This window comes from Microcaecilia unicolor, chromosome 8 (assembly GCF_901765095.1).
Source record: "Microcaecilia unicolor chromosome 8, aMicUni1.1, whole genome shotgun sequence".
NCBI classification, from domain to species: Eukaryota; Metazoa; Chordata; class Amphibia; order Gymnophiona; family Siphonopidae; genus Microcaecilia; species Microcaecilia unicolor.
Genome location: NC_044038.1, coordinates 52,797,205 through 52,818,769, shown reverse-complemented (window position 1 = coordinate 52,818,769; position 21,565 = coordinate 52,797,205). Strand labels below are relative to the sequence as shown.

Sequence of the window (21,565 nt, the reverse complement as noted above, 5' to 3'; positions counted from 1 at the left end):
CCCTGACACCTAACCCCCCCATAATAAAAGTGAATTTTAAAGATGGTTTTTCAGCTCTGTCTTGACCGACCAGTGCACTTGGGGTCTGTATTGTTGATTAGAAGTAATTCTATTTAAAAATGATTGTTTTAACTTTGATTGTGTGAAAATAAGTTGGAATGCAGAAGATAAGACACAGCTCTAATTAAATTGGTGTGTGAAGAGGAGTATGGTGCTTGTTTTCAGAGTTCAGCCTGGCCACCTGGACTCTGAAAACATGTGACCACGTTCCCACAGTATGGCTTGTTTACCTAAACAAAGAAGCATTCTGTAATTTTCCTTAGCTCTGAATATTTTTTATATTTGTTACATTTGTATCCCACATTTTGCCACCTATTTGCAGGCTCAATGTGGCTTACAATGTACCATAGAGGCGTTCGCCATCTCCGGTAGAGAACAAATACAAGGTTTTGATGTGGTCGAATAAGGTTCATGTGTTAGACACATTTGGAATCATAGAGAGGAAGAGTTATGTATAGTCTATTACAAGCTTTGGTTTCATTGTGTTGCAGGGTTTAGGCACTTAAGTTGGGTCGATGGGGTATGCCTTTTTGAATGGGTTGGTTTTTAGTGATTTCCGGAAGTTTAGGTGGTTGTACATTGTTTTCACGGCTTTTGGTAGTGCGTTCCACAGTTGTGTGCTTATGTAGGAGAAACTGGATGCATAAGTTGATTTGTACTTGAGTTCTAAGCCTTAAAAAAAGGGGGGCTTGTTGCAGCAGAGTTTTGAGGCTCATCTGTGGGTAGACATATCGCGCAGAGGACTTGTTCCTGGTCATGAGACTTCGGGCTTTCGCTGCAACGGGCCTCCCAGCTGATGAGATAAGGGCCTGAAATTCCTGACCAGTGATGTTGTATGTATAATATGTAAATATCTGTCTTATAGCTTTCTTTTAGTTAGATGATTTAATCATTGTATATATATATATATCTTAATCAATGTAGATTTTAGCACCTCTAATAAAGGTCTCATTTGCCCAATACGAATCCAAAAGAATCCACAGCAATTATTGAGCAGTCTGTGTCAGTGAAGCAGGCTGTAAATCCCCACCAGCCTCTTCCCCCTCCAAGTAGTCTTCCAGAATCCTGGTGGCTGCACCAGGCCCCACCAGCATCTTTCTTCTGCTATCCCATCTCCTGTGATGTCACTACCACCAGAAATTTCAGCAGTAATCCAGGCCCAAGTATCAGCCTGCCTGTCTGACATTGCTGCTCAGAAGTCTCACCACCATCTGAAACTAAACATGAGTAAGACCGAGCTTCTTATCTTTCCTCCTAAAGCAACTTCTCCTCTTCCCCCATTCTCTCTCTGTGGATAACACTCTCATCCTCCCTGTCTCATCAGCTTGCAACTTTGGGGTCATCTTTGACTCCTCTCTCTCTGCACATATTCAACAGACTGCTAAAACCTGACATTTCTTTCTCTGTATCACCAAAATTTGTCCTTTCCTTTCTGAGCACCCTACCAACACCCTTATCCATACTCTTTATCACCTCTCACTTAGACTACTGCAAATTGCTTCTCACAGGTCTCCCACTAAACATCTCTCTCCCCTTCAATCTGTTCAAAATTCTGTGCACGACTTATATTCCACCAGTGTCGCTATGCTCATATTAGCCATCTCCTCAAGTCACTTAATTGGCTTCCTATCCGTTTCTACATACAGTTCAAATTCCTCTTATTGACTTACAAGTGCATTCACTCTGCAGCTCCTCAGTACCTTTCCATTTTTATCGCTCCCTACACTCCTCCCCTGAAACTCTATTCATTAGGTAGTAGTAGTAGTAGTAAGTGGCAGAGGAAAGGCACTGGTGGGGCTGTGTGCAGGCAGAAGTGCTTACATTACTGCCTTTGCCGGTCAACTGCCAGGACTCTGGAGGATCCAGGGGGAGGGACAGAGAGGATAACAGAGAAACACTAGACCTGTGGGGGGATGTGTAGGAGAGAGATGGGAGGAACAGAAAGAGGTGCTAGACTTCCACGGAGGGAGAGAGAGAGAGAACCAGGACCAAAAGGGGGAGGAATAGAGGGTGAGAGATTGAAAGATGCTAGCCCTAGAGTTGGGGGTCAGGGTTAAGGTCCAGGAGGAAAGGGAGAATCTGGGCATGGGAGGATGGGAGGGATTAAGACACAGGGACAAGATACAGGGCATGGAGAGAGAATAGGGTAAGACACTAATTTCTGGGTTAGATACCTACAGGCATCATCATGAATAGCATTATTTGGTCTTTTACCTGACTATATGCAATACTTTAGAATTACCTTTACGTCATAGGCGGTCGGTGGCCCAACTGTTTGGGGAGGCTAAAGGGGGTGGGGTCAGGGGCAGTGCCAGGGGCGGGACTTACATCCATAATTATCTGACAACACAGAAAAAAATAAGTAAAGGTAAAATAGTAACAAGTAATCCCCCCTCCCATATCCAACATTGTGCCTCTGCCTCTTCCCTCCCCCATCATCTTCTCTGTTTTCTCCCATTTCCTGCCTCCACCACCTTCAGTGAATTCCTTCATAAAGGCGGCAAATCAATCCTAATAAATAAATAAAATAGTTTAGCTGGGGTGGGTTCCTATCTCTTCCCCCTCCTCCTCACCCAACTATGTCTTTGCCTTGTCACAAGGTGTAAGGGTTATGCACGAATGCACTGCTTGCGATTCAGTAACACCCATGTGCCTCTGTGAGGTTGCTCCTCTGTGTCCCTGGACAGTGCTTCTGACACAGTCCAGCCTTGGTCACTTGGATCCTTCAGTTCGGCGTTTCTTACCTGACCAGATGCTGTACCTCCTCTCCCAGCCGGTCCTCGAACTCATCCCAAGCCGTGTGAGCATTGGGGAAGAAGTGGGCCAGGTCCAGGTCTTGGAAGCGGGCTGAGAAGTCCTCAAGTCGATGATCCCGTCCCGGTCCACATCCAGCTTGTCAAAGAGCAGACTTGGGTGGGCTTCATGTTCAGGTCCTCGAACTCCACCAGCCCTGAATAATTCACGTCACATGTGGAGAAGAGGCGCCTGAGCTCCGGCTGGGAGATCTCGTCGGAGCCCATCGGAACTCGGAGATCACCTGGACCCGAAGGCAGTAGCGGCACCGATCCTCGCAGAGCATGGAAGCACTTCTCTTCCATGCTGCCCTGCCGCCAAACCCGCTGCCTCTCCGATTCAGTGGCCATCCATCGTCGGCAAACAAACACTGTGCACGGAGCCATAGAGCTCCGCATGGCAGCGCTGACAGTTCTTCCGGTCCTCCCACCCTCTATGATGAAATCGTGTTGCATCATAGAGGGTGGGAGGACCGGAAGAGCTGTCAGCGCTGCCATGCGGAGCTCTATGGCTCCGTGCACAGTGTTTGTTTGCCGACGATGGATGGCCACTGAATCGGAGAGGCAGCGGGTTTGAGGGCAGGACAGCATGGAAGGGAAGTTCCAGCTTCTTTCGGGCAGGAACCGGCAATCTCCAAGCGACGTGCGCTCCAAAAGTTGCATTTGGGCTGGGGAGGCTTAGCCTCCCCAAGCCTCTTATACGGGGCGCCTATGCTTTACGTAATACTCATCTGACATCAAGAGACTGTTTTCTCCTCCATTTTCCGTGTTGTAACAATTTTCATTACAGATGTATTCATGATGCAAGTTTTGCATACCCAACTATTAGGAAATAGAATTCCCTACCAAAGTCACTCAGATACGTTACTGACTACTTGAAATTTCGTAAATTGTTGAAAGCATTCTTATTTAGTGAATTCCTCGCCACTGTTGGTGATTGTTATCCTTTTAGTTAATTTGGGTCATCTTACTGCTTGGATGTTTTTACCTATTATTATTTTGCATTTTAGTTATAATTCTCTTATTGTAATTTGCTTTAAAAGTCTGATGTAAGCCACATTGAATTGAATCTGAACTTGTTTGGGATAGTACGGGGTACAAATGCCATAAATAAATAAATAATATATAAATATATCATACACAGTATCTTGAATTGTAATCAGGCTTGTATAGGTAGCCAGTGCAACAAATCCAGTAATGGACATGCTGAAGCCCAGCATGGTACCGAGAAGATTAATCTACCAGTCACATTCTGGGCTACCTGCAACCAGCACAGTAGGCACCTGGCCAATCCCAAATACAAAGCATTACAATATCCAAAATAGGAAGGACTGGTAGCTGCACTACTAATCTATATAGATCCATGGAAGAGAAGTGGAGGGATGAGAGGAGACATGCCTTCCACAAGATTATGAAGATCTCTCCAACTCTCTAGATGTCCTCTCCAGAATAAGATGATTGACCAATCTAGGACACAATCCAGCTTATTTTCGAAAGAGAAAGACGCCCATATTTCGACACAAATCAGGAGATGGGCGTCTTTCTTCCGTGGGCGAACAAATCGGTATATCGAAAGCCGATTTTGGTCGTCTTCAACTGCACTCCGTCGCAGGAATGAACAAAGTGGACGGGGGCGTGTCGGAGGCGTGGTGAAGGCGGGACTGGATGCGTGGTTATTGGCTGAGGAGAGATGGGTGTCTTTAGGTGATAATCGAAACAAGAAGGGTGTTTTGGACGAGAATTTGGTCCACTTTATTTGGACCCTTTTTTTTCAGGTCCAAGTCCCAAAAAAGTGCCCCAACTGACCAGATGACCACCGGAGGGAATCATGGATCACCTCCCCTGACTCCCCCAGTGGTCACTAACCCCCTCCCACCAAAAAAAAACCACTTTACAAACTTTTTTTGCCAGCCTGTATGCCAGCCTCAAATGCCGTACCCACCTCCATGACAGCAGAATGTGTTCTATCCTCTGACAGCCTTTCCCTGGTTCTGATGTGGCTCTCGGGTGAGTGTGACACCTTTTCTGTTATGCGCACTGCAGAGTTACATCAGCAATGCATTGTGGTGGGTGTAGGGTATTGGGCTCCGTGATTCCACTAGCTTGTGTTACATGCTCACGATGTTGGTAGGCTCTACTCCCATGGTGCTTTTCCTTCTGCTTACTGGGTCAAAGTGTGCCCTGTTTTGTTTCCGGTAGTCCATGAGGTAGTGGCCATTTTTGTAAGCCAGTTTTAGCTCCCTTTTATGTGTTACCCACGTTACTGAAAGTGGGCATTGTACAGCATTCTGCCAGCTCTGACCTACTGCTAATCTCAGTACCAGGAAGACTCTTTGCCAGTGGGGCTCAACCTCCGATCTGCAGTTAACTGTGAGTAAACGTGCTTATTCCAATAAAGGACGTTTTCAGAGACGTTAGTGTTAAGGTCCAGTGGCGTAGGAAGGGGGGGGGGCGGTCCGCCCCGGGTGCACGCCGCTGGGGGGTGTCAGCTCCGCACTGGTGCACTGCCCTCTCTGCCCCGGAACAGGTTACTTCCCTACTCTTCACTTACCCGTTTTCGGATATAGACGCCCACGTTCGATTATGCCCCTCTGTATGTACAATTCTTTCACTAGGGTACTATCTTTGAGACTGATCTGACAAAAGTATATATATTTGGCATCTTCTCAAATAGTGCAATACAGTTGGTGAGACTCACGTCCAGGCATAGATGGCATACAGCAGGTTGTATTGCTCTGGTGTCATACCGAGACCTTCCACACACTCAGATGTACCATTGGTGAGGGTTGCATTACTGCAAGTCAGGTTCTGTGCAAACAACCAAATAAAAATGTTATATACCCCCAGGATGCACAGACAACACTTAAGTGGCCAGAGAGTTTTCTGATGGCTTATTTTAGTAATATTCCTCCTCTCTTACTATATTTGTTTATTCACAATTGTTGTCTATTTTCCCTGGATGCTAAGAACAAATTTTAAAGGATTATGGTGCCTTTATCCAATCAACATCACATGTAGAGAAATAACAAGGACAGTAAAGTAAAACAAAAATCTCCAAGTGCTATAATTGTTTAGCGATTGTGACTAATAGAAAGTGGTTTCATAACACTCAAGAAGATGCAATCAAATTAATTTTGCCCTCATGAAAAATTAGGGTATATATGTGTATAAAAAAATAGATGCCCAGAAACGTCATGCCTACTTTCATGCGAATATACATGTAGGCATTCCTAGAAGCATAGCTTGAGCGGAGCAGGGGCTCAGTTGCATGGTTCATATGTACTCTGTAAAACATGTGTGTATGAAGTAAAAGCAACAAAACAGTAGGAAGTGGACCAGGCACTCCGGGGACAAATCAAAGAAACTTCAAATTCTCATAGTAACATAGCAGATGATGGCAGAAAAAAAGACCTGTACGGTCCATCCATTCTGTCCAACAAGATAAACTCATATGTGCTACTTTATATGTATACCTGACCTTGATTTATCCTTGCCATTTTTGGGGCATAGACCATAGAAGTCTGCCCAGTACTTACCCCACCTCCCAACCACCGGTGCTGCCACCCAGTCTCCGCTAAGCTTCTGAGGATCCATTCCTTCTGAACAGTATTCCTTTATGCTTATCCCACGCATTTTTGAATTCCATTACCGTTTTCATCTGCACCACCTCCCGCGGGAGGGCATTCCAAGTATCCACCACTCTCTGTGAAAAAATACTTCCTGACATTTTCTTGAGTCTGCCCCCCCTTCAACCTCATTTCATGTCCTCTAGTTCTACCACCTTCCCATTTCCAGAAAAGATGTTTGTGGATTAATGCCTTTCAAATATTTGAACATCTGTATCATATCACCCGTGTTTCTCCTTTCTTCCAGGGTATACATGTTCAGGTCAGCAAGTCTCTCCTTATACGTCTTGTAACGCAAATCCCATACCATTTTTGTAGCTTTTCTTTGCACCGCCTCAATTCTTTTTACATCCTTAGCAAGATATAGCCTCCAAAACTGAACACAATACTCCAGGTGGGGCCTCACCAACGACTTGTACAGGGGTACCAACACCTCCTTTCTTCTGCTGGTCACACCTCTCTCTAAACAGCCTAGCATCCTTCTAGCTACCGCCTTGTCACACTGTTTTGTTGCGTTCAGATCCTCAGATACTATCACCCCAAGATCCCTCTCCCTGCCTGTACATATCAGAATTTCACCTCCTAACACATATGTCTTTGCATTGAATTTTAATTGCCAAGCATTAGACCATTCTTCTACCTTCTGCAGATCCTTTTTCATGTTTTTCACTCCCTCCGGGGTGTCCACTCTGTTACAAATCTTGGTATCATCCGCAAAAAGGCAAACTTTACCTTCTAACCCTTCGGCAATGTCGCTCACAAATATATTGAAAAGAAATGGACCCCAGCACCGATCCTTGAGGCACTCTGTTACTCACCTTTCCCTCATCTGAGCAAATTCCATTAACCACCACCCTCTGGCATCTGTCTGTCAACCAATTCACCACGCTGGGTCCTATCTTCAGACTGTCAATTTTATTCAAGAGCCTACTGTAAAGAACCATGTCAAAGGCTTTGCTGAAATCTAAATAGATTACATCTATCGCATGTCCTTGATTCAATTCAATGAGATTCGTTTGGCACGATTTACCTTTAGTAAAACCATGTTGTCTCAGATCTTGCAACTTATTGGATTCCAGGAAATTCACTATCCTTTCTTTCAACATCGCTTCCATTACTTTTCCAATAACCGAAGTGAGACTTACCGGCCTGTTGTTTCCAGCTTCTGCCCTATCACCACTTTTGTGAAGAGGGACCACATCCGTTGTTCTCCAATCCCACGGAACCTCCCCCGTCTCCAAGGATTTATTAAACAAATCTTTAAGAGGACCCGCCAGAACCTGTCTGAGCTCCCTCAATATTCTGGGATGGATCCCGTCCGGTCCCATGGCTTTGTCCACCTTTAGATTTTCAAGTTGTTCATAAACACTCTTCCGTGAACGGTGCTATATCCACTCCGTTCTCATATGTACTTTCGCCAGTCAATCGTGGTCCTTCTCCAGGATTTTCTTCAGTGAAAACAGAAGAGAAGTATTTGTTTAGCACATTTGCTTTTTCTTCATCATTATCCACATAGCGGTTCGCATCATCTTTCAGTCTCACAATTCCATTTTTAGCCTTCTTCCTTTCACTAATATACCTGAAGAAGTTTTTGGTTGCCCCTCCTTACATTTCTAGCCATTTGTTCTTCCGCTTTTGCCAGACGTATTTCTCTTGGCTTCTTTCAGTTTCATACGGTATTCCTCTCCGTGTTCTTCTTCTTGAGTTTTTCTGTATTTCATGAACGCCAACTCTTTTGCCTTTATTTTCTCAGCCACTTGCTTGGAGAACCATATTGGTTTCCTTTTTCTCTTGCTTTTATTTACTCTCCTTACATAAAGGTGAGTAGCCAAATTTATAGCTTCTTTCAGCCTGGACCACTGCCCTTCCACTTCTCATATGTCCTCCCAACCCATCAGCTCCTTCCTCTGGTATTCCCCCATTTTACTAAAGTCAGCATGCTTGAAATCCAGGACTTTTTTTTTTTTTTTTTGAGTGGCTGCCCTCCACTTCAGCTGTTATATCAAACCAAACTGTTTGATGGTCAATGCTGCCTAGGTGGGCACCCACTCGGACATTTGACACACTTTCCCCATTTGTGAGCACCAGATCCAGGTTCTCTCCCTCTCTCGTAGGTTCCATCACCATTTGTCTGAGTAGAGCACTTTGAAAAGCATCCATGATCTCTCTACTTCTTTCTGATTCCACAACTTTCCAATTCACATCTGGAAGATTGAAATCTCCCAGCAACAGCACCTCTCTTTTCTTTCCCAGCTTATGGATATCTGTGACCAGATCTTTATCTAGTTCCTCTGATTGTGTCGGAGGTCTGTAGACAACACCCATGTAGACAGATATTTCGTCACCTCTTTTTAAGGTGATCCATATCGCTTCTTCCTTTCCCCAGGCCCCTGTCATTTCTGTCACTGTGATATTGTTTCTCACATACAGAGCTACTCCTCCACCTTTATCCTTCCTAAATAGATTATAGTCTGGTTTGTTCCCAGGATATAGAATTTGAAGATTATAGCCTGGTATGTTTGCATCCCAGGATATTGAATTTTAAGTTTCTCAATGACACAAGCTTTATTGATAGAGGACTCAACACTGCATTGTGTTTCGGCCAAATGCCTGCATCGGGAGTCTTGCTGGAGAGTGAAACCATCTTAGAGTAAGTGTGGCAATAGACATTTGAGAACAAGCGGTCTTGAAAAAGACCTTCTGTAAGAAAACACAAAAGGTGCTTGTGCTTTCTGAGTAATACCTTTTGCTGCGTTTTCTTACAATAGTCTTCTATCAATAAAGCTTGTGTCATTGAGAATTTTAAGTTTCTTTGATTTGTCCACGGAGTGCCTGATCCATTTACCACTGTTTTTGTTGCTTTGCGTCCTTCGTGGGATTGCAGCGTTCGTCTACTTAGGTGGATTTTCTCTGTATGAAGTAAAAGCACATATTTGTGCAAGAGAATAAGGATAGATCTGAGTGCCTTTATTGCCTACATAAAATAAGTATGTTTTTGGAAATTTTTATAGGCACCTTATTTATATAAAAGAACCGAAGCCTGTGCATCTCAAATCATAACATTATTACAAAAAATTATGTTTCAAATGTATAGCAGAAATATTGTAGGTTTTGTTGTTGTTTTTAAGCAGTGGTTCAATTTTATTGAATGATAAAAGAACAGCTGCTTGAACCACTATAGCAGTGTTTTTGAAGTCGGTCCTGGAGTTACCCCCTTGCCAGTCAGGTTTTCAAGATATCTACAATGAATATGCATGAAAGAAATTTGCATATAATGGAGGCAGTGTCATTTCATGCATATTCATTGTAGATATCTTGAAAACCTGACTGGCAAGGGGGTAACTCCAGGACTGACTTGGGAAACACTGCACTATAGCATAAGTCTGTTACAGATAACACTGGTAAATTACATGCATGCCAAGCATGCATTTGCTGTTCTATACGCTGCCCCTAAGCGATGCAGACTTCCATTTTTCTTTCTAAAACTTAGTAGTACATATTTTAGATTGTAAGCTCTGTTGAGCAGGGACTGTCACTCTGTGTCAGGTGTTCAGTGCTGCGTGCGTCTGGTAGCGCTATACAAATGCTAATAATAATAATAATTTTTCTGTCAAATTAGCTTGATGAAAATATTCCTCTGCCATCCCCTTATTGTGATTAGAAACTTCAGCGTACAATAAACAAATGTTGCAATATTGTGTCCTTCCTTCACTCTTCCACGACTGTATACATTGAACGGAATGTCCTTATAATGAAACCGACTGGGTCTGGTTGCCTTGGTACTCACCCCCTGGAACTGGTCTTGCAGGACACTAGGTATATCAAAGCAAAAGTAGGAGCCAAAGGTCAAAAGGCAGTTGAAGAAAAGCACCAGGAACCTGTAGTAGGCTGCAGAACAGACAGACATGTTAATTACTCTGGGGTCCTTTTACTAAGCTGCAGTAAAAAGTGGCCTGCGTTGGTGCGGGTATGTGTTTTTGACGTGCGCTAGGCCTTTTTTTAACCGCATCTGTGAAAAAGGACTTTTTTTTTCTTTAATGGGCTGGGAAATGTGCGTGCACTAAAATTAAAAGTAGCGCATGCCTACTTACAGCCTGAGCACTTACTGCCACCCATTGATCTAGCAGTAAGGGCTCACGCTACACGTGTGGTAACTGTTCAGTGCATGCCAACTGCCGATTATCACCGGAAACACCATGCACGGTAGAAAATAAATAATTTCTACCGCCGGAATAAGAGTGTGCCAAATCCAAAATTACCGCCAGGAGGCTTGAACTAGCCTGATGGTAGTCTCATTTTCACACATGCATAGGCCCTACCGCAGCTTAGTTAAAAAAAAAAAAAAGGCCCCTCTGTGATTTCCTGTGCTGTTCAAACTTCTTTTGTGTCTTTTCTTTTGCAGCAGCACAGGGTGATAACTTTTACTAAAACTATAGAGAGTGAACCTCAAAGCCCATAGTTCCACCAATACGCCTCTAAGGGGGTCTTTTATTAAAGATTAGCTCAAGTTATCTACAGCAGGGCCCATTGGAATATAATAGGCCCTGCTGCAGATAACTTGGAGCTAATCTTTAGTAAAAGGCCCCCTAAGTTCGTACATTTCACAGAGGCGGAGATCGTAACTCTTAGGCTGCGGCAAAGAACTACCACAAAAAAAAAAATGATACAAAAAAATGTTTTAAAAAATTCAGGGCACACTTGAAAGATTACGTACATTTGGAATCTTTTTTTTATGACCCACCAATTTCCTCCTGTACCTTTGTACTTCCAGTTGAATTAATTTGGAGCCATTTCCACATCGAGTGACATATAAATTGTTGACACTAATATTTAAGATCCTTTCTACAGAATGTCCTATTTGTCCTGTTACTTGCTGCCTTACACTCCTTCATGGACCCTCCGCTCTTCTTGCTTACCGTTACCAGCTCCTCTACTTTGAGAAAGAAATTTAGTGTGAATGGGTCCCACTTTATGGAACTCCCTCCCCTTAGAATTGTGTGTGTCACAATTTCTAGGAGATTTCGATACTAAACTTAAAACATATTTGTTTCATAAAGCATTTGAGACATGGAGGGGCATAATGGACCAGAAACGCCTATCTCCATGGGCGTTAATCTCCGAGAACGGGTCCGTGAAGGGGCGGAGTGAACCGTATTTTTAAAAAAAAATAGACGCCCATGCTTTATTCGCCAAGGTGTGAGCTGGGCGTTTTTGCTTTTCACCGATAATGGAAAATGAAATCGCCCAGCTCAAAAACGAATAAATGCAAGGCATTTGTTCGTGGGAGGGGCCAGGATTCATAGTGCACTGGTCCCCCTCACATGCCAGGACACCAACCGGGCACCCTAGGGGGCACTTTTACAAAAACAAAAAAAAAGGTAAAAGAGCTCCCAGGTGCATAGCACCCTTCCCTTGGGTGTTTAGCCCCCCAAATCCCCCTCAAAACCCACTGCCCACAAGTCTACACCAGTACTATAGCCCTAAGCGGTGAAGGGGGGCACCTACATGTGGGTACAGGGGGTTTGGGGGGGGGTTGGACGACTAGTAGCATTAAGCAGCACAATTGTAACAGGTAGGGGGGGGATGGGCCTGGGTCCACCTGCCTGACGTCCACTGCACCCCTAACAACTGTTCCATGGACCTGCATACTGCTGCTTGGGAGGAGGGTATGACATTTGAGGGTGAAAGTAAAAAGTTGTGAAACATCATTTGTTGTGGTGGGAGGGGGTTAGTGACCACTGGGGGAGTCAGGGGAGGTCATCCCCGACTCCCTCTGGGGGTCATCTGGTCATTTAGGGCACTTTTTGGGGCCTTATTCGTCAAAAACAGGGTCCAGGAAAAGTGCCCTAAATTCTAGCTACAAACGCATCCATTATCGGCGAAGGGCGCCCATCTCTGTTCGGGTGATAACCACGCCCCAGTTCCGCCTTCACCACGCCTCCGACACTCCCCCGTCAACTTTGTCCGCATCCGCGACGGAGGGCAGTTGAAAGCGTCCAAAGTTCGGCTTTCGATTATGCCGCTTTATTTGTTTTTGTGAGAAGAACGCCCATCTCCCGATTTAGGTCGGAACTTGGGCGTTATTCTCGTTCGATTATAAGCAGGATAGTAACATAGTAGATGACGGCAGAAAAAGACCTGCATGGTCCATCCAGTCTGCCCAACAAGATAAACTCATATGTGTATACCTTACCTTGATTTGTACCTGCCTTTTTCAGGGCACAGACCGTACAAGTCTGCCCAGCAGTATTTCCCGCCTCCCAACCACCAGTCCCGCCTCCCATCACCGGCTTCTGGCACAGACCGTATAAGTCTGCCCTCCACTATCCTCGCCTCCCAACCACCAACCTCTCTTCCCCCACCTGCTCCGCCACCCAATTTTGGCTAAGCTTCTGAGGATCCATTCCTACTGCACAGGATTCTATTATGCATATCCCACGCATGTTTGAATTCCGTTACCGTTTTCATCTCCACCACCTCCCGCGGTGTCTATGTCTGTTAAGGCTCACCCCCATACTTTCGCTTATGGCTCTACATGGTTAAGTGTCCTAGTGGCAACTATAGGCTATAGAAAAGAAAAAATTAAGAATAAACAAGCAAACCCACACAAAGCAAACCAAATATTTCTTAGGTGCTCGGTTGTTGTCTGATGGGGGGGGGGTGGTCTGGTACTTCTCTTTATCTTAACTTTTCTTGTTATTGTATGTACTTTAATATACTATTGTGGTGGAGGCGACAATTTTCAAATAACAAATATAGCTCTAAATTATTATTTTTTTTAAATACAGTACTGTTATTGGACACTAGAGAAGCCTCCCGCCTATTGGTGCTGGAGGAATGTGTTTCACGGTTTTATGATGTTGGAAGAGGTGTGGTGGTTCCTGAAACATAAACAAGATTCTCAAGGATATGGGATCTTATAAACAAGGACTCTTTTTGAGGGAACATAGCTTGCTATTGAATAAATAAGGCAGAATGACAGCATTCCATAAAAAAGCCACTTTAACAGAAGTTACCAATCACCTATCTGTGGGATAGGGGGTTAGGGCTATGTGGTAGGAAATAGATGGGTCTGAACTGTTTCCCATGAAAGGTAGAAGAAACAAACCTTTCATGGGTGCATTTGGGGGGGGGTGTTGGGGGGGGGGGGGGCTTTTTAGTTGAGCTTTTTCTTCTGCGGATGACGTGATTACTGATCTTATATCTGTTGAAAACAGAATGTGGGAGTTTTTTGCTTCCTGTTTGGGGGGGTGGGATTGAAAATTAAGTTGCTACTTGGGGTTGTTATTTCAGGGAAGTTGCACCAAATGGACCATCACGTATTCAAGATCAGTTGGCTGTTGAGATATTTAAAGTAAGAAGACAGTACTGTTATTAATCACAAGAGAACAACACAGTCAAAAGAAGGTAGAAATCCATTTTGCCTACAAATAATCAAAATACCTAATGGCATATTTCCTCTGATCAGACGATACTATTTTCATTTGCACTAGTCCGCAACTCAACCACAAAAGGGAAGCTATCAGTTTAATAACTTGTTATTCCCCCAGTAATATTTTACTATGTAACCAGAAATATTTACATTGGTGAATGATTCATACAGTGTTTAGAGTTACAAAGAACCTCTGACCCACCTCCAACCTAATACTACTCTATTAGCCTAATATAGGGGGTCTTTTACTAAGGTGCGCTAATGTTTTTAGCTCGCACTAAAATCAGCTGGTGTTAAACGCTGAGGCACCCATTGTATTCCTATGGGTATCTCAGCATTTAGTACTAGCTGATTTTTAGAATGAGCTAAAAACGTTAGCACACCTTAGTAAAAGACCTCCATAAGGAGCTAGAAGTGTGAAAATGTTGCAAAAGAGTTACAATACTATATTTTTGTATTTTAAACAAATTATAGAGGATGGGGAGGGGAGGAGGGGGGAGAGGAAGGGGGGGTCCCAATCAAGGGGTGGATTGAGAGCTGGGGATGGTGGCTATGATGTAGAGGTCTGGTAATATGTACAGAGATACCGGAATAGTAGAAAAGCTGAAAGCTATGTTCACCATATTACTCATAATTATTGGAGTTCTGATACTCTGTAAGAGTGGAGGGCTATGGGAATGGATAAGATGGAGAGGGAAGCATAAAGAGCTGATGAAGTGACTATTACCCTGTTCTTGCTGACATGGGTTGCTGGCAATTCAAGGTATACTAAACCAGTTGGCGGGTAATTTGTTGAGTCATCAATAAGTGGTGGGGGACTAGGGTAAGGGAGAAAATGTTTAAAACTTTGGATGCTGTTCAGTAAAGTGTTATACAGCATAATTTGTTGGTGAAATGTATCAAGCAAAATGTTCTGTTCGGATTTGATATGCTGAAATGTTAATAAAATCATGTAAACATAAACAAATTATAGCCTGCATTTCCTAATGCTCAAAACAGGTTACAACCATATAAACACAATATTATTTCAAATAAACTAGAAGCAGTAGGCCAATTATACTTTAATTTTCCAAACCTTTATTATTTCCATCTATATGATCACAATCCAATAAACTAAATCTGCATTATAGGCAGAGACTACAGTGACAGTCTGAGCAGCCATATTGGCTCCAGAGTTTTTCCAGGGCCACAGATCATTGGCCTACATTTCTAAAGACTCCCTCCCCTCAACATCTTAAAAGCTCTTGTACCACCACATTTATTGTTGGTCTTTGCAATGCAAATAGTGATTTCTTAAGATCAGCTCTAGTAGAAACTGTGCATTTGTTAAACTATTTTATTATTAGTGCTTGATCATATTTAGAGCTTCTGATTTTAGGTTGTAAACAATAAAATACCCATAGAACAACAAAAAAAAAAAACAATTAAATAGGTGTTTATCAAACAAACACCAGAAAAACCTAGAATTCTTTCACCGCTCCCTTGCTGGACTTAGAAACTGCATTTTGTGTGGTTCTTCTGTGCTGATTACTGTGCACAAATGTATATATATTGATTCCTTTGGAAAACATTCATAGCAATGGCACTTGGATGGAACCTGTGCAAGGAAAACAAAGGTAATACTGATTTTATGCATCCCCAAGAACCTCTAATTAGTGGGGGGGGGGGGGGGGGGGGAAACTACATTTATAAACACCTAAGAGTATAAGTCCTAGTAAGGGCTGAGAACCTGGGGAACTGGGTTTGATTGCCACTGTGGCTCCTTGTGACCCCGGGCAAGTCACTTAACCTTCCGTTGCACCAGGTACATGAACTTAAGCTGCAAGACCACTAAGGACAGAGAAAGTACCTGCAATAAATATGTAAACTGCTTTGGCTATACCACAGAAAGACAGTATATCAAATCCATGGCCCTTTACATATATTTGTTACTCTTTATTTATGGGAAATGTATCTAAATCATAAACGTAACAGATTATTAGTTAACCAGATCCCATTCTGTAACATACCTGTGGTAAATTAATATGAGTTAACAGCATCAGCATATGCTAACACAGTAGTACATGTTAGTAACTAACTGTAAATTAGTCACCCACATTTAGCTATCCTTTATTATACCATATCACAGGGCTTCCCAAACCTTTCCCGAGGAACCCATAGCCAGTAAGGTCCTCAGGATAGCCACAATTAATATGCATGAGATAAACTTGCATACAAAGAAATATTGAATAAATAAAGTTTTGTTAAACATTGAAAACAGTTAAAGTTACTAAGGAGAATTAATGCATATTCATTGTGGATGTCCTGAAACCCCAGCTGGCTGTGGGGTCCCCTGGACAGGTTTGGGTAGTTCTGTCAAATCATCTCTTTCTACATGTTCTACCTCTCCCCTCTTTGCTGTCCATTAAGATAATTTGACATGTATTACATTAATATCTTGAGTATTCTGCCCATATTGTATGAAAATGTACTATGTTTTAATGTGTACAACTCTATTATGTTTTACTGTGTTTTCATGTGCATTGTGCAGACACTAACATATTCAGGACCAGCCCAAGAGCGTCTGACACCCTAGGTAAACCTGTGGCTGTGCCTACCCTCCCTCAAGGTGTTCAGCATTTCCCTTCCCCTTCCCTATTCCTCCCTGCCCCCAGCTTCTTCCTTTCCCTTCCCTGTGTCCATCTCTCTAATCTCTCCTCCCCTGAGATGTTCAGAATCTCTCTTCTTCCCTCCCACCCCCTGGGATGGTCAGCAGCATCCTTTTCCTTTCCTTCCTGTCCTCTCTAATGCAGCACTGGCATGGCAGTCATCATGTCTAAAGACTCATTGTAGGTGCCTTGAGCATCCATGTATGCTGAAAACCTGTAGGTCCCACCTCTTCCAAAACAGGAACTATAGGGGCCCTTTAATAAAGCGGCAGTAAACCCAACATGGGCTTACCACATACCATCAGCCCAACATGGGCGCTGGTGGTAGTTCCAGCCCTAGAGTACACCATTTTCCACATTAGGGAAAACAGAGAAGTCATTTCTAGTGTGGCGCTAACTTGGCAGTAATCGGGCAGCGCCGCATGCTTCCTGGTCACTGCTGGGTTAGCATGAGAGCTCTTGAGGTGGCGGTATGTGCTCCCCCCTCGCATGGCCATGTGGTTAAGAGCAATCTTACCGCATGGCCATGGACTATTTTCAGGCTTTTGTTTACCCGCTGCAGTAAAAAGCGCCACAGCACGCAGCAAAAACAGCCCCCATCGCTACCGTAGCTTAGTAAAAGGACCCCAAAGAGAGGACAGGACCTGGTGGGCTTTGAGCATGTTTACATGCTCAAGGCGCCGTGCTAGCAGCAATGAATCTTCCATAGACACAATGGCTGCCATGCTGATGCCCCCTCCCCCAAACTGCGCTGCCCTAGGTGGATGCCAATTCTACTTAGTGGTCAGATGATATTATTTATTATAAATAATTTAAATTTGCTTAATTCAATTTTTATCTTGCTATTATAATTACCATGCCAATATTTAAGCATTTTATTGTGGTTCGAGTCACTACAAGTACAAATTGCCTATATCCTGTTACACTTGCTGTATATGCCACCACCTTGGGTGAATTTCTTCAAAAAGGCAGTAAATAACCTTAATACGTTTTTCCCAGAACTCCGTTTAATAATGAAATTGGTGGCTTTTCAAACAAAGATGAACAAATATCCGTTTTAATGTTGTTTTCAGAACAGTTCTGTTGGCCAATCACACCAACTACAATCAGGTGATCTATATGGTCACATGACCTAATGTCCCTTTAACTGGCTGCCCCATAGCACCAACTTAGGCGTCTGCGTTTTGCTGGTTTGTTTTGGTCTGGGGAGCCACTGAGCAAACTCCTGTACTATATCCAGGAAAGGATGTTTTGTGCTATTTAACACCCCGAATCGTTTTGAAAAGTTGCCACCTATGGTCTGTTCTTCTCAAAGTATCTACTCACCTCTGTCAGCCGCAATAGCCATATCCTCTACAGGTTTTACTCGAGAGCCCCAGACCTCCAAATCTCCTCTCAACCTCCACCATCAATGGCCTCTACTATTGTTATTGTTATCGTCCTCCACACACTCCAGCTATATCTTAGAGGGCTCGCTCTGCATGTCCCGCCCCAAGCGGACATCACGCGCATTGGGCAGAGACTCGCGAGCGCGTTGCGTGTGCACTAGCTTCCGGCTCTCTCTTCCAGAGAGACTGAGCTAAGGGCTTAGGGACAGGGTGGGAAGTTGAGGTGCTGAGTTCTGCTCTTTAGCAAGGGGAGTGGGAGAAATTCTTATGTGTATAGGGTATAAAATTTTATTATGGGATTTCGAGAGTAGTTGAAGCGGAAAGCATGGAGAGATAGGCTTCTTTAGGGTCCTCCAGTCTTGTTTTATCTGGCAATGACATCAGTTTTTTATTTTGTTTTCACTGGGGTTTTTTTTCATGTTTCTGTTTTGAGCTATTCATTTGGTCAGGCAGTATGGATCATTACTATAGGGGATGCACAACGTTTCGTTCAATTTTTAGCTATGCTTTAGCAAGCCTCTCTTAAGCTTCTTAAGGGCCTTTAGTGTGGCAGGGACAATGGAACACATTTTGATTGAAGGGAACAAACCAATCTAGGCCCCGGCCCAAGGCTCTTTACTTGGTGGTAACCAGTGCTTTTTTTTTTTTTTTGTAGGAAGAAAGGTACCGGTACTCAATATTGGGGGGGGGGGGGGGGGGGTTCACCATCTGTAGCTCTGCCCATATGGTAGCCACACCCCTTATACCAACCAGTGCGCATATAAACAGGTATAATTGAAAATACTATACCAGTATAGGACAAAATAAAACACTTGTGATTTTTTTTGTTTCATTATAAATAATTTCTGTAAGCTGTTACAGCTCCAGTATACCCAGTGCAAAAAAAGACATGTACATGGGAATGGGGTTTGATATACTGCCTTTCTGAGGTTTTTGCAACTACATTCAAAGCGGTTTACATATATTCAGGTACTTGTTTTGTACCAGGAGCAATGGAGGGTTAAGTGACTTGCCCAGAGTCACAAGGATCTGCAGTGGGAATTGAACTCAGTCCCCCAGGATCAAAGTCCACTGCACTAACTACTAGGCTACTCCTCCACCCCACATCTCAACTTGGACAGATTCCAAACACTAAAAATAAAATGATTTTTCTACCTTTGTTGTCTGGTGACTGTTTTTCTGATCATGTTGATTCCAGTCTCTGATTTTGCTGCTATCTGTACCAGGGGTGTATCTGGACTCTGGCGGTAGGGGGGGCCAGAGCCAGAGGGAGGGGGCACATTTTAGCCCCCCCCCCGCCACTGCCAGACACCCCCTTGCCACCAATGACACTCTCCACCCCCTCCCGCCGCCGCCAACCCTCCCCCGCTGCTGTCACTTACCTTTGCTGGCGGGGGACTCCAACCCCCTGCCAGCCGAGATCCTGTCTTCCATGCAGGCTGCAAGTTGCAACGCTTCCTGTTCTTCTGAGTCTGACGTCCTGCACGTACAACGCGCAGGACGTCAGACTGAGTTCCAAATTCTGAGTGACGTCTTGCACGTTGTACTCAGGAAGCATTGCAACTTGCATCCTGCACGGAAGAGAGGACTTCGGCTGGCGGGGGCTTGGAGTCCCCCGCCAGCAAAGATCGGTGACGGGTTGGTGGCGGGCGGGAGGGGGAGGTGGAGAGGGTCGATGATAGGGGGGTCCAGGGTGAAATCTGCGGGGGCCCAGGCCCCTGTGGCCCCACGCAGATACGCCCCTGATCTGTACCCTTAACTCTGTTTCCAGGGCTTCCTTTCCATTTATTTCTTTACTTTCCTCCTTTCTTCATTTCTTGCTCTACATCCATAGGTAAAAGCTGGGTCCTCCGCAGACTTGACAAGGATGTATTGACTGCATCCAGTTCTTGCTGCCTATTTTCTCCATCCATGTGCAGTTTTTCTTCTCTTTTCCTTTTCCCTTATCTCTGTCAGTATGCATCTCTTTCCTATTCTTCCCTCTCCTCCATCCATATGCATCTCCTTCCTCTCTCTTCCCTCTCATCCATCCATGTCCTGCATTTCTCCTCTCTCCTCCCCTCCATGTTCATCTCACTTCCTCTCCCTTCTCCTCCATCCATGTTCATCTCACTTCCTTGCCCTCCATCTATGTCCAGCATTTCAACTCTCCCCTCCCCTCCCCTCCATCCGTGTCCAGAATTTCTCGTCTCCCTTAAATCCATGTGCACCTCCTCCTCTGTCTTCTCTCCATCCATGTACAGCATTTCTCCTTCCCCTCCGTCCATGTTCATCTCACTTCCTCTCTCTTTCCTCCTCTCCATGTCCAGTATTTCAGCTCTCTCCCCTCCATGTGCATCTCCTTCCTCTGTCTTCTCCATCCATGTCCAGCATTTCTCCTGCCCTCCCCTCCATCCATCCATGTCCAGCAACTCTCCTCTCTCCCCTGTCCTCCCCTCCTATCCATGTCCAGCGATTCTCCTCTGGTCTGGCCTCCCCTCCCATTCATGCCCAGCGAGTCTCCTTTGCCCCTATCCTTCCCTCCCATCCATGTCCAGAGATTATCCTCTCTCTCCTCCCCTCCATGTCCAGTGATTCTCCTGTGCACCTATTCTTCCCTCCCATCCATGTCCAGCGATTCTCCTCTACCCTCCCCTCCCAACCATGTCCAGTGAATCTCCACTGCCCCTATTCTTCCCTCCCATCCATGTCCAGCAATTCTCCTCTGCCCTCCCCGCCCATCCATGTCCAGTGATTCTCCTCTCTCCCCTGCCCTCCCCTCCATGTCCATGTCCATCGATTCTCTTTTGCCCTCTATCCTCCCCTCCCTTCCATGTCCAGTGTCGCCCCAGCCTCCACCTGCCCCCGAGATTGTTCAAACTCCAGCCCCACCTACCCGCCCTTAACTCCCCGACGTTCTGTTTGTGCCCCCTGTGTTGAAATCTTCTGTTTACCTGAAGTCGCAGGGCGAACTGGCAGTGAAAGCAGCAGGCAGGCAGACTCGTCTCCTCATCGCTTCCCTTCCCTCTCAGCACGTCCCGCCCTTGCGGAAAGGAAATTACATAAGAGGAAGGCAGGGCGCTGAGAGTGAAGAGAAGCGACGAGGCGAGCTTGACTGCCTGCTGCTTTCATTGCCGGTTCGCTGCGACTTCGGGTAATTAGAAGATTTCAACGCAGGGAGCACGAACGGAAAGTCGGGGAACTGAAGGCGGGCAGGTGAGCCAGCCCTCAGAAAAAGGTGCCAGTACAACGTACCGGTGCAAAAAAAGCACTGGTGATAACTGTGCTGGGCAGTGGGCAAAATATCGGTTGGGTCATGCAAAGATGCTGAGATTGGCTCATCCCAAAGCTGTAGATTTACCACGCCTATGCTAGAGACCGAAGGCCAGTGAGCAAGATTTTTCTCGGGACCCAAACTATGTCTGAAACCAGCCCTGGCTATGCTCAAAAAATGTACATAGTCTAATCAATAAAAATAAAATAAACATTTCTTTTTCAACTTTTGTCATCTGGTCATTTCATTTTCCTCATCATGTTGGTCCCTGTTTCTGGTCTCTGCTTTCCTGTCTACTCTCGTGCCAGGGTCTCTTGGTCCATTTGGCATTTCTTCTCTCTCCATGTCCACTATCCATCTCTCTGT

General features: G+C 44.7%; 1 protein-coding gene across 2 annotated transcripts in view; it reads right to left on the bottom strand.

The window, feature by feature from the left end:
• LOC115476916 (major facilitator superfamily domain-containing protein 1-like) overlaps window positions 1-18,028 on the bottom strand; it is a 55,058-nt gene extending 37,030 nt beyond the window's left edge. For both annotated transcript variants that reach the window (XM_030213494.1, XM_030213493.1), the window contains exons 1-3: window positions 17,885-18,028; window positions 10,266-10,366; window positions 5,551-5,660 (exon numbers count right to left, since the gene is read on the bottom strand). In XM_030213494.1, the coding sequence (XP_030069354.1) occupies window positions 5,551-5,660; window positions 10,266-10,366; window positions 17,885-17,906 (233 nt within the window). In that variant the 5' untranslated portion in view covers window positions 17,907-18,028. The remainder of the gene's footprint in view (window positions 1-5,550; window positions 5,661-10,265; window positions 10,367-17,884) is intronic.
• Between the last annotated feature and the right edge of the window lie 3,537 nt (window positions 18,029-21,565).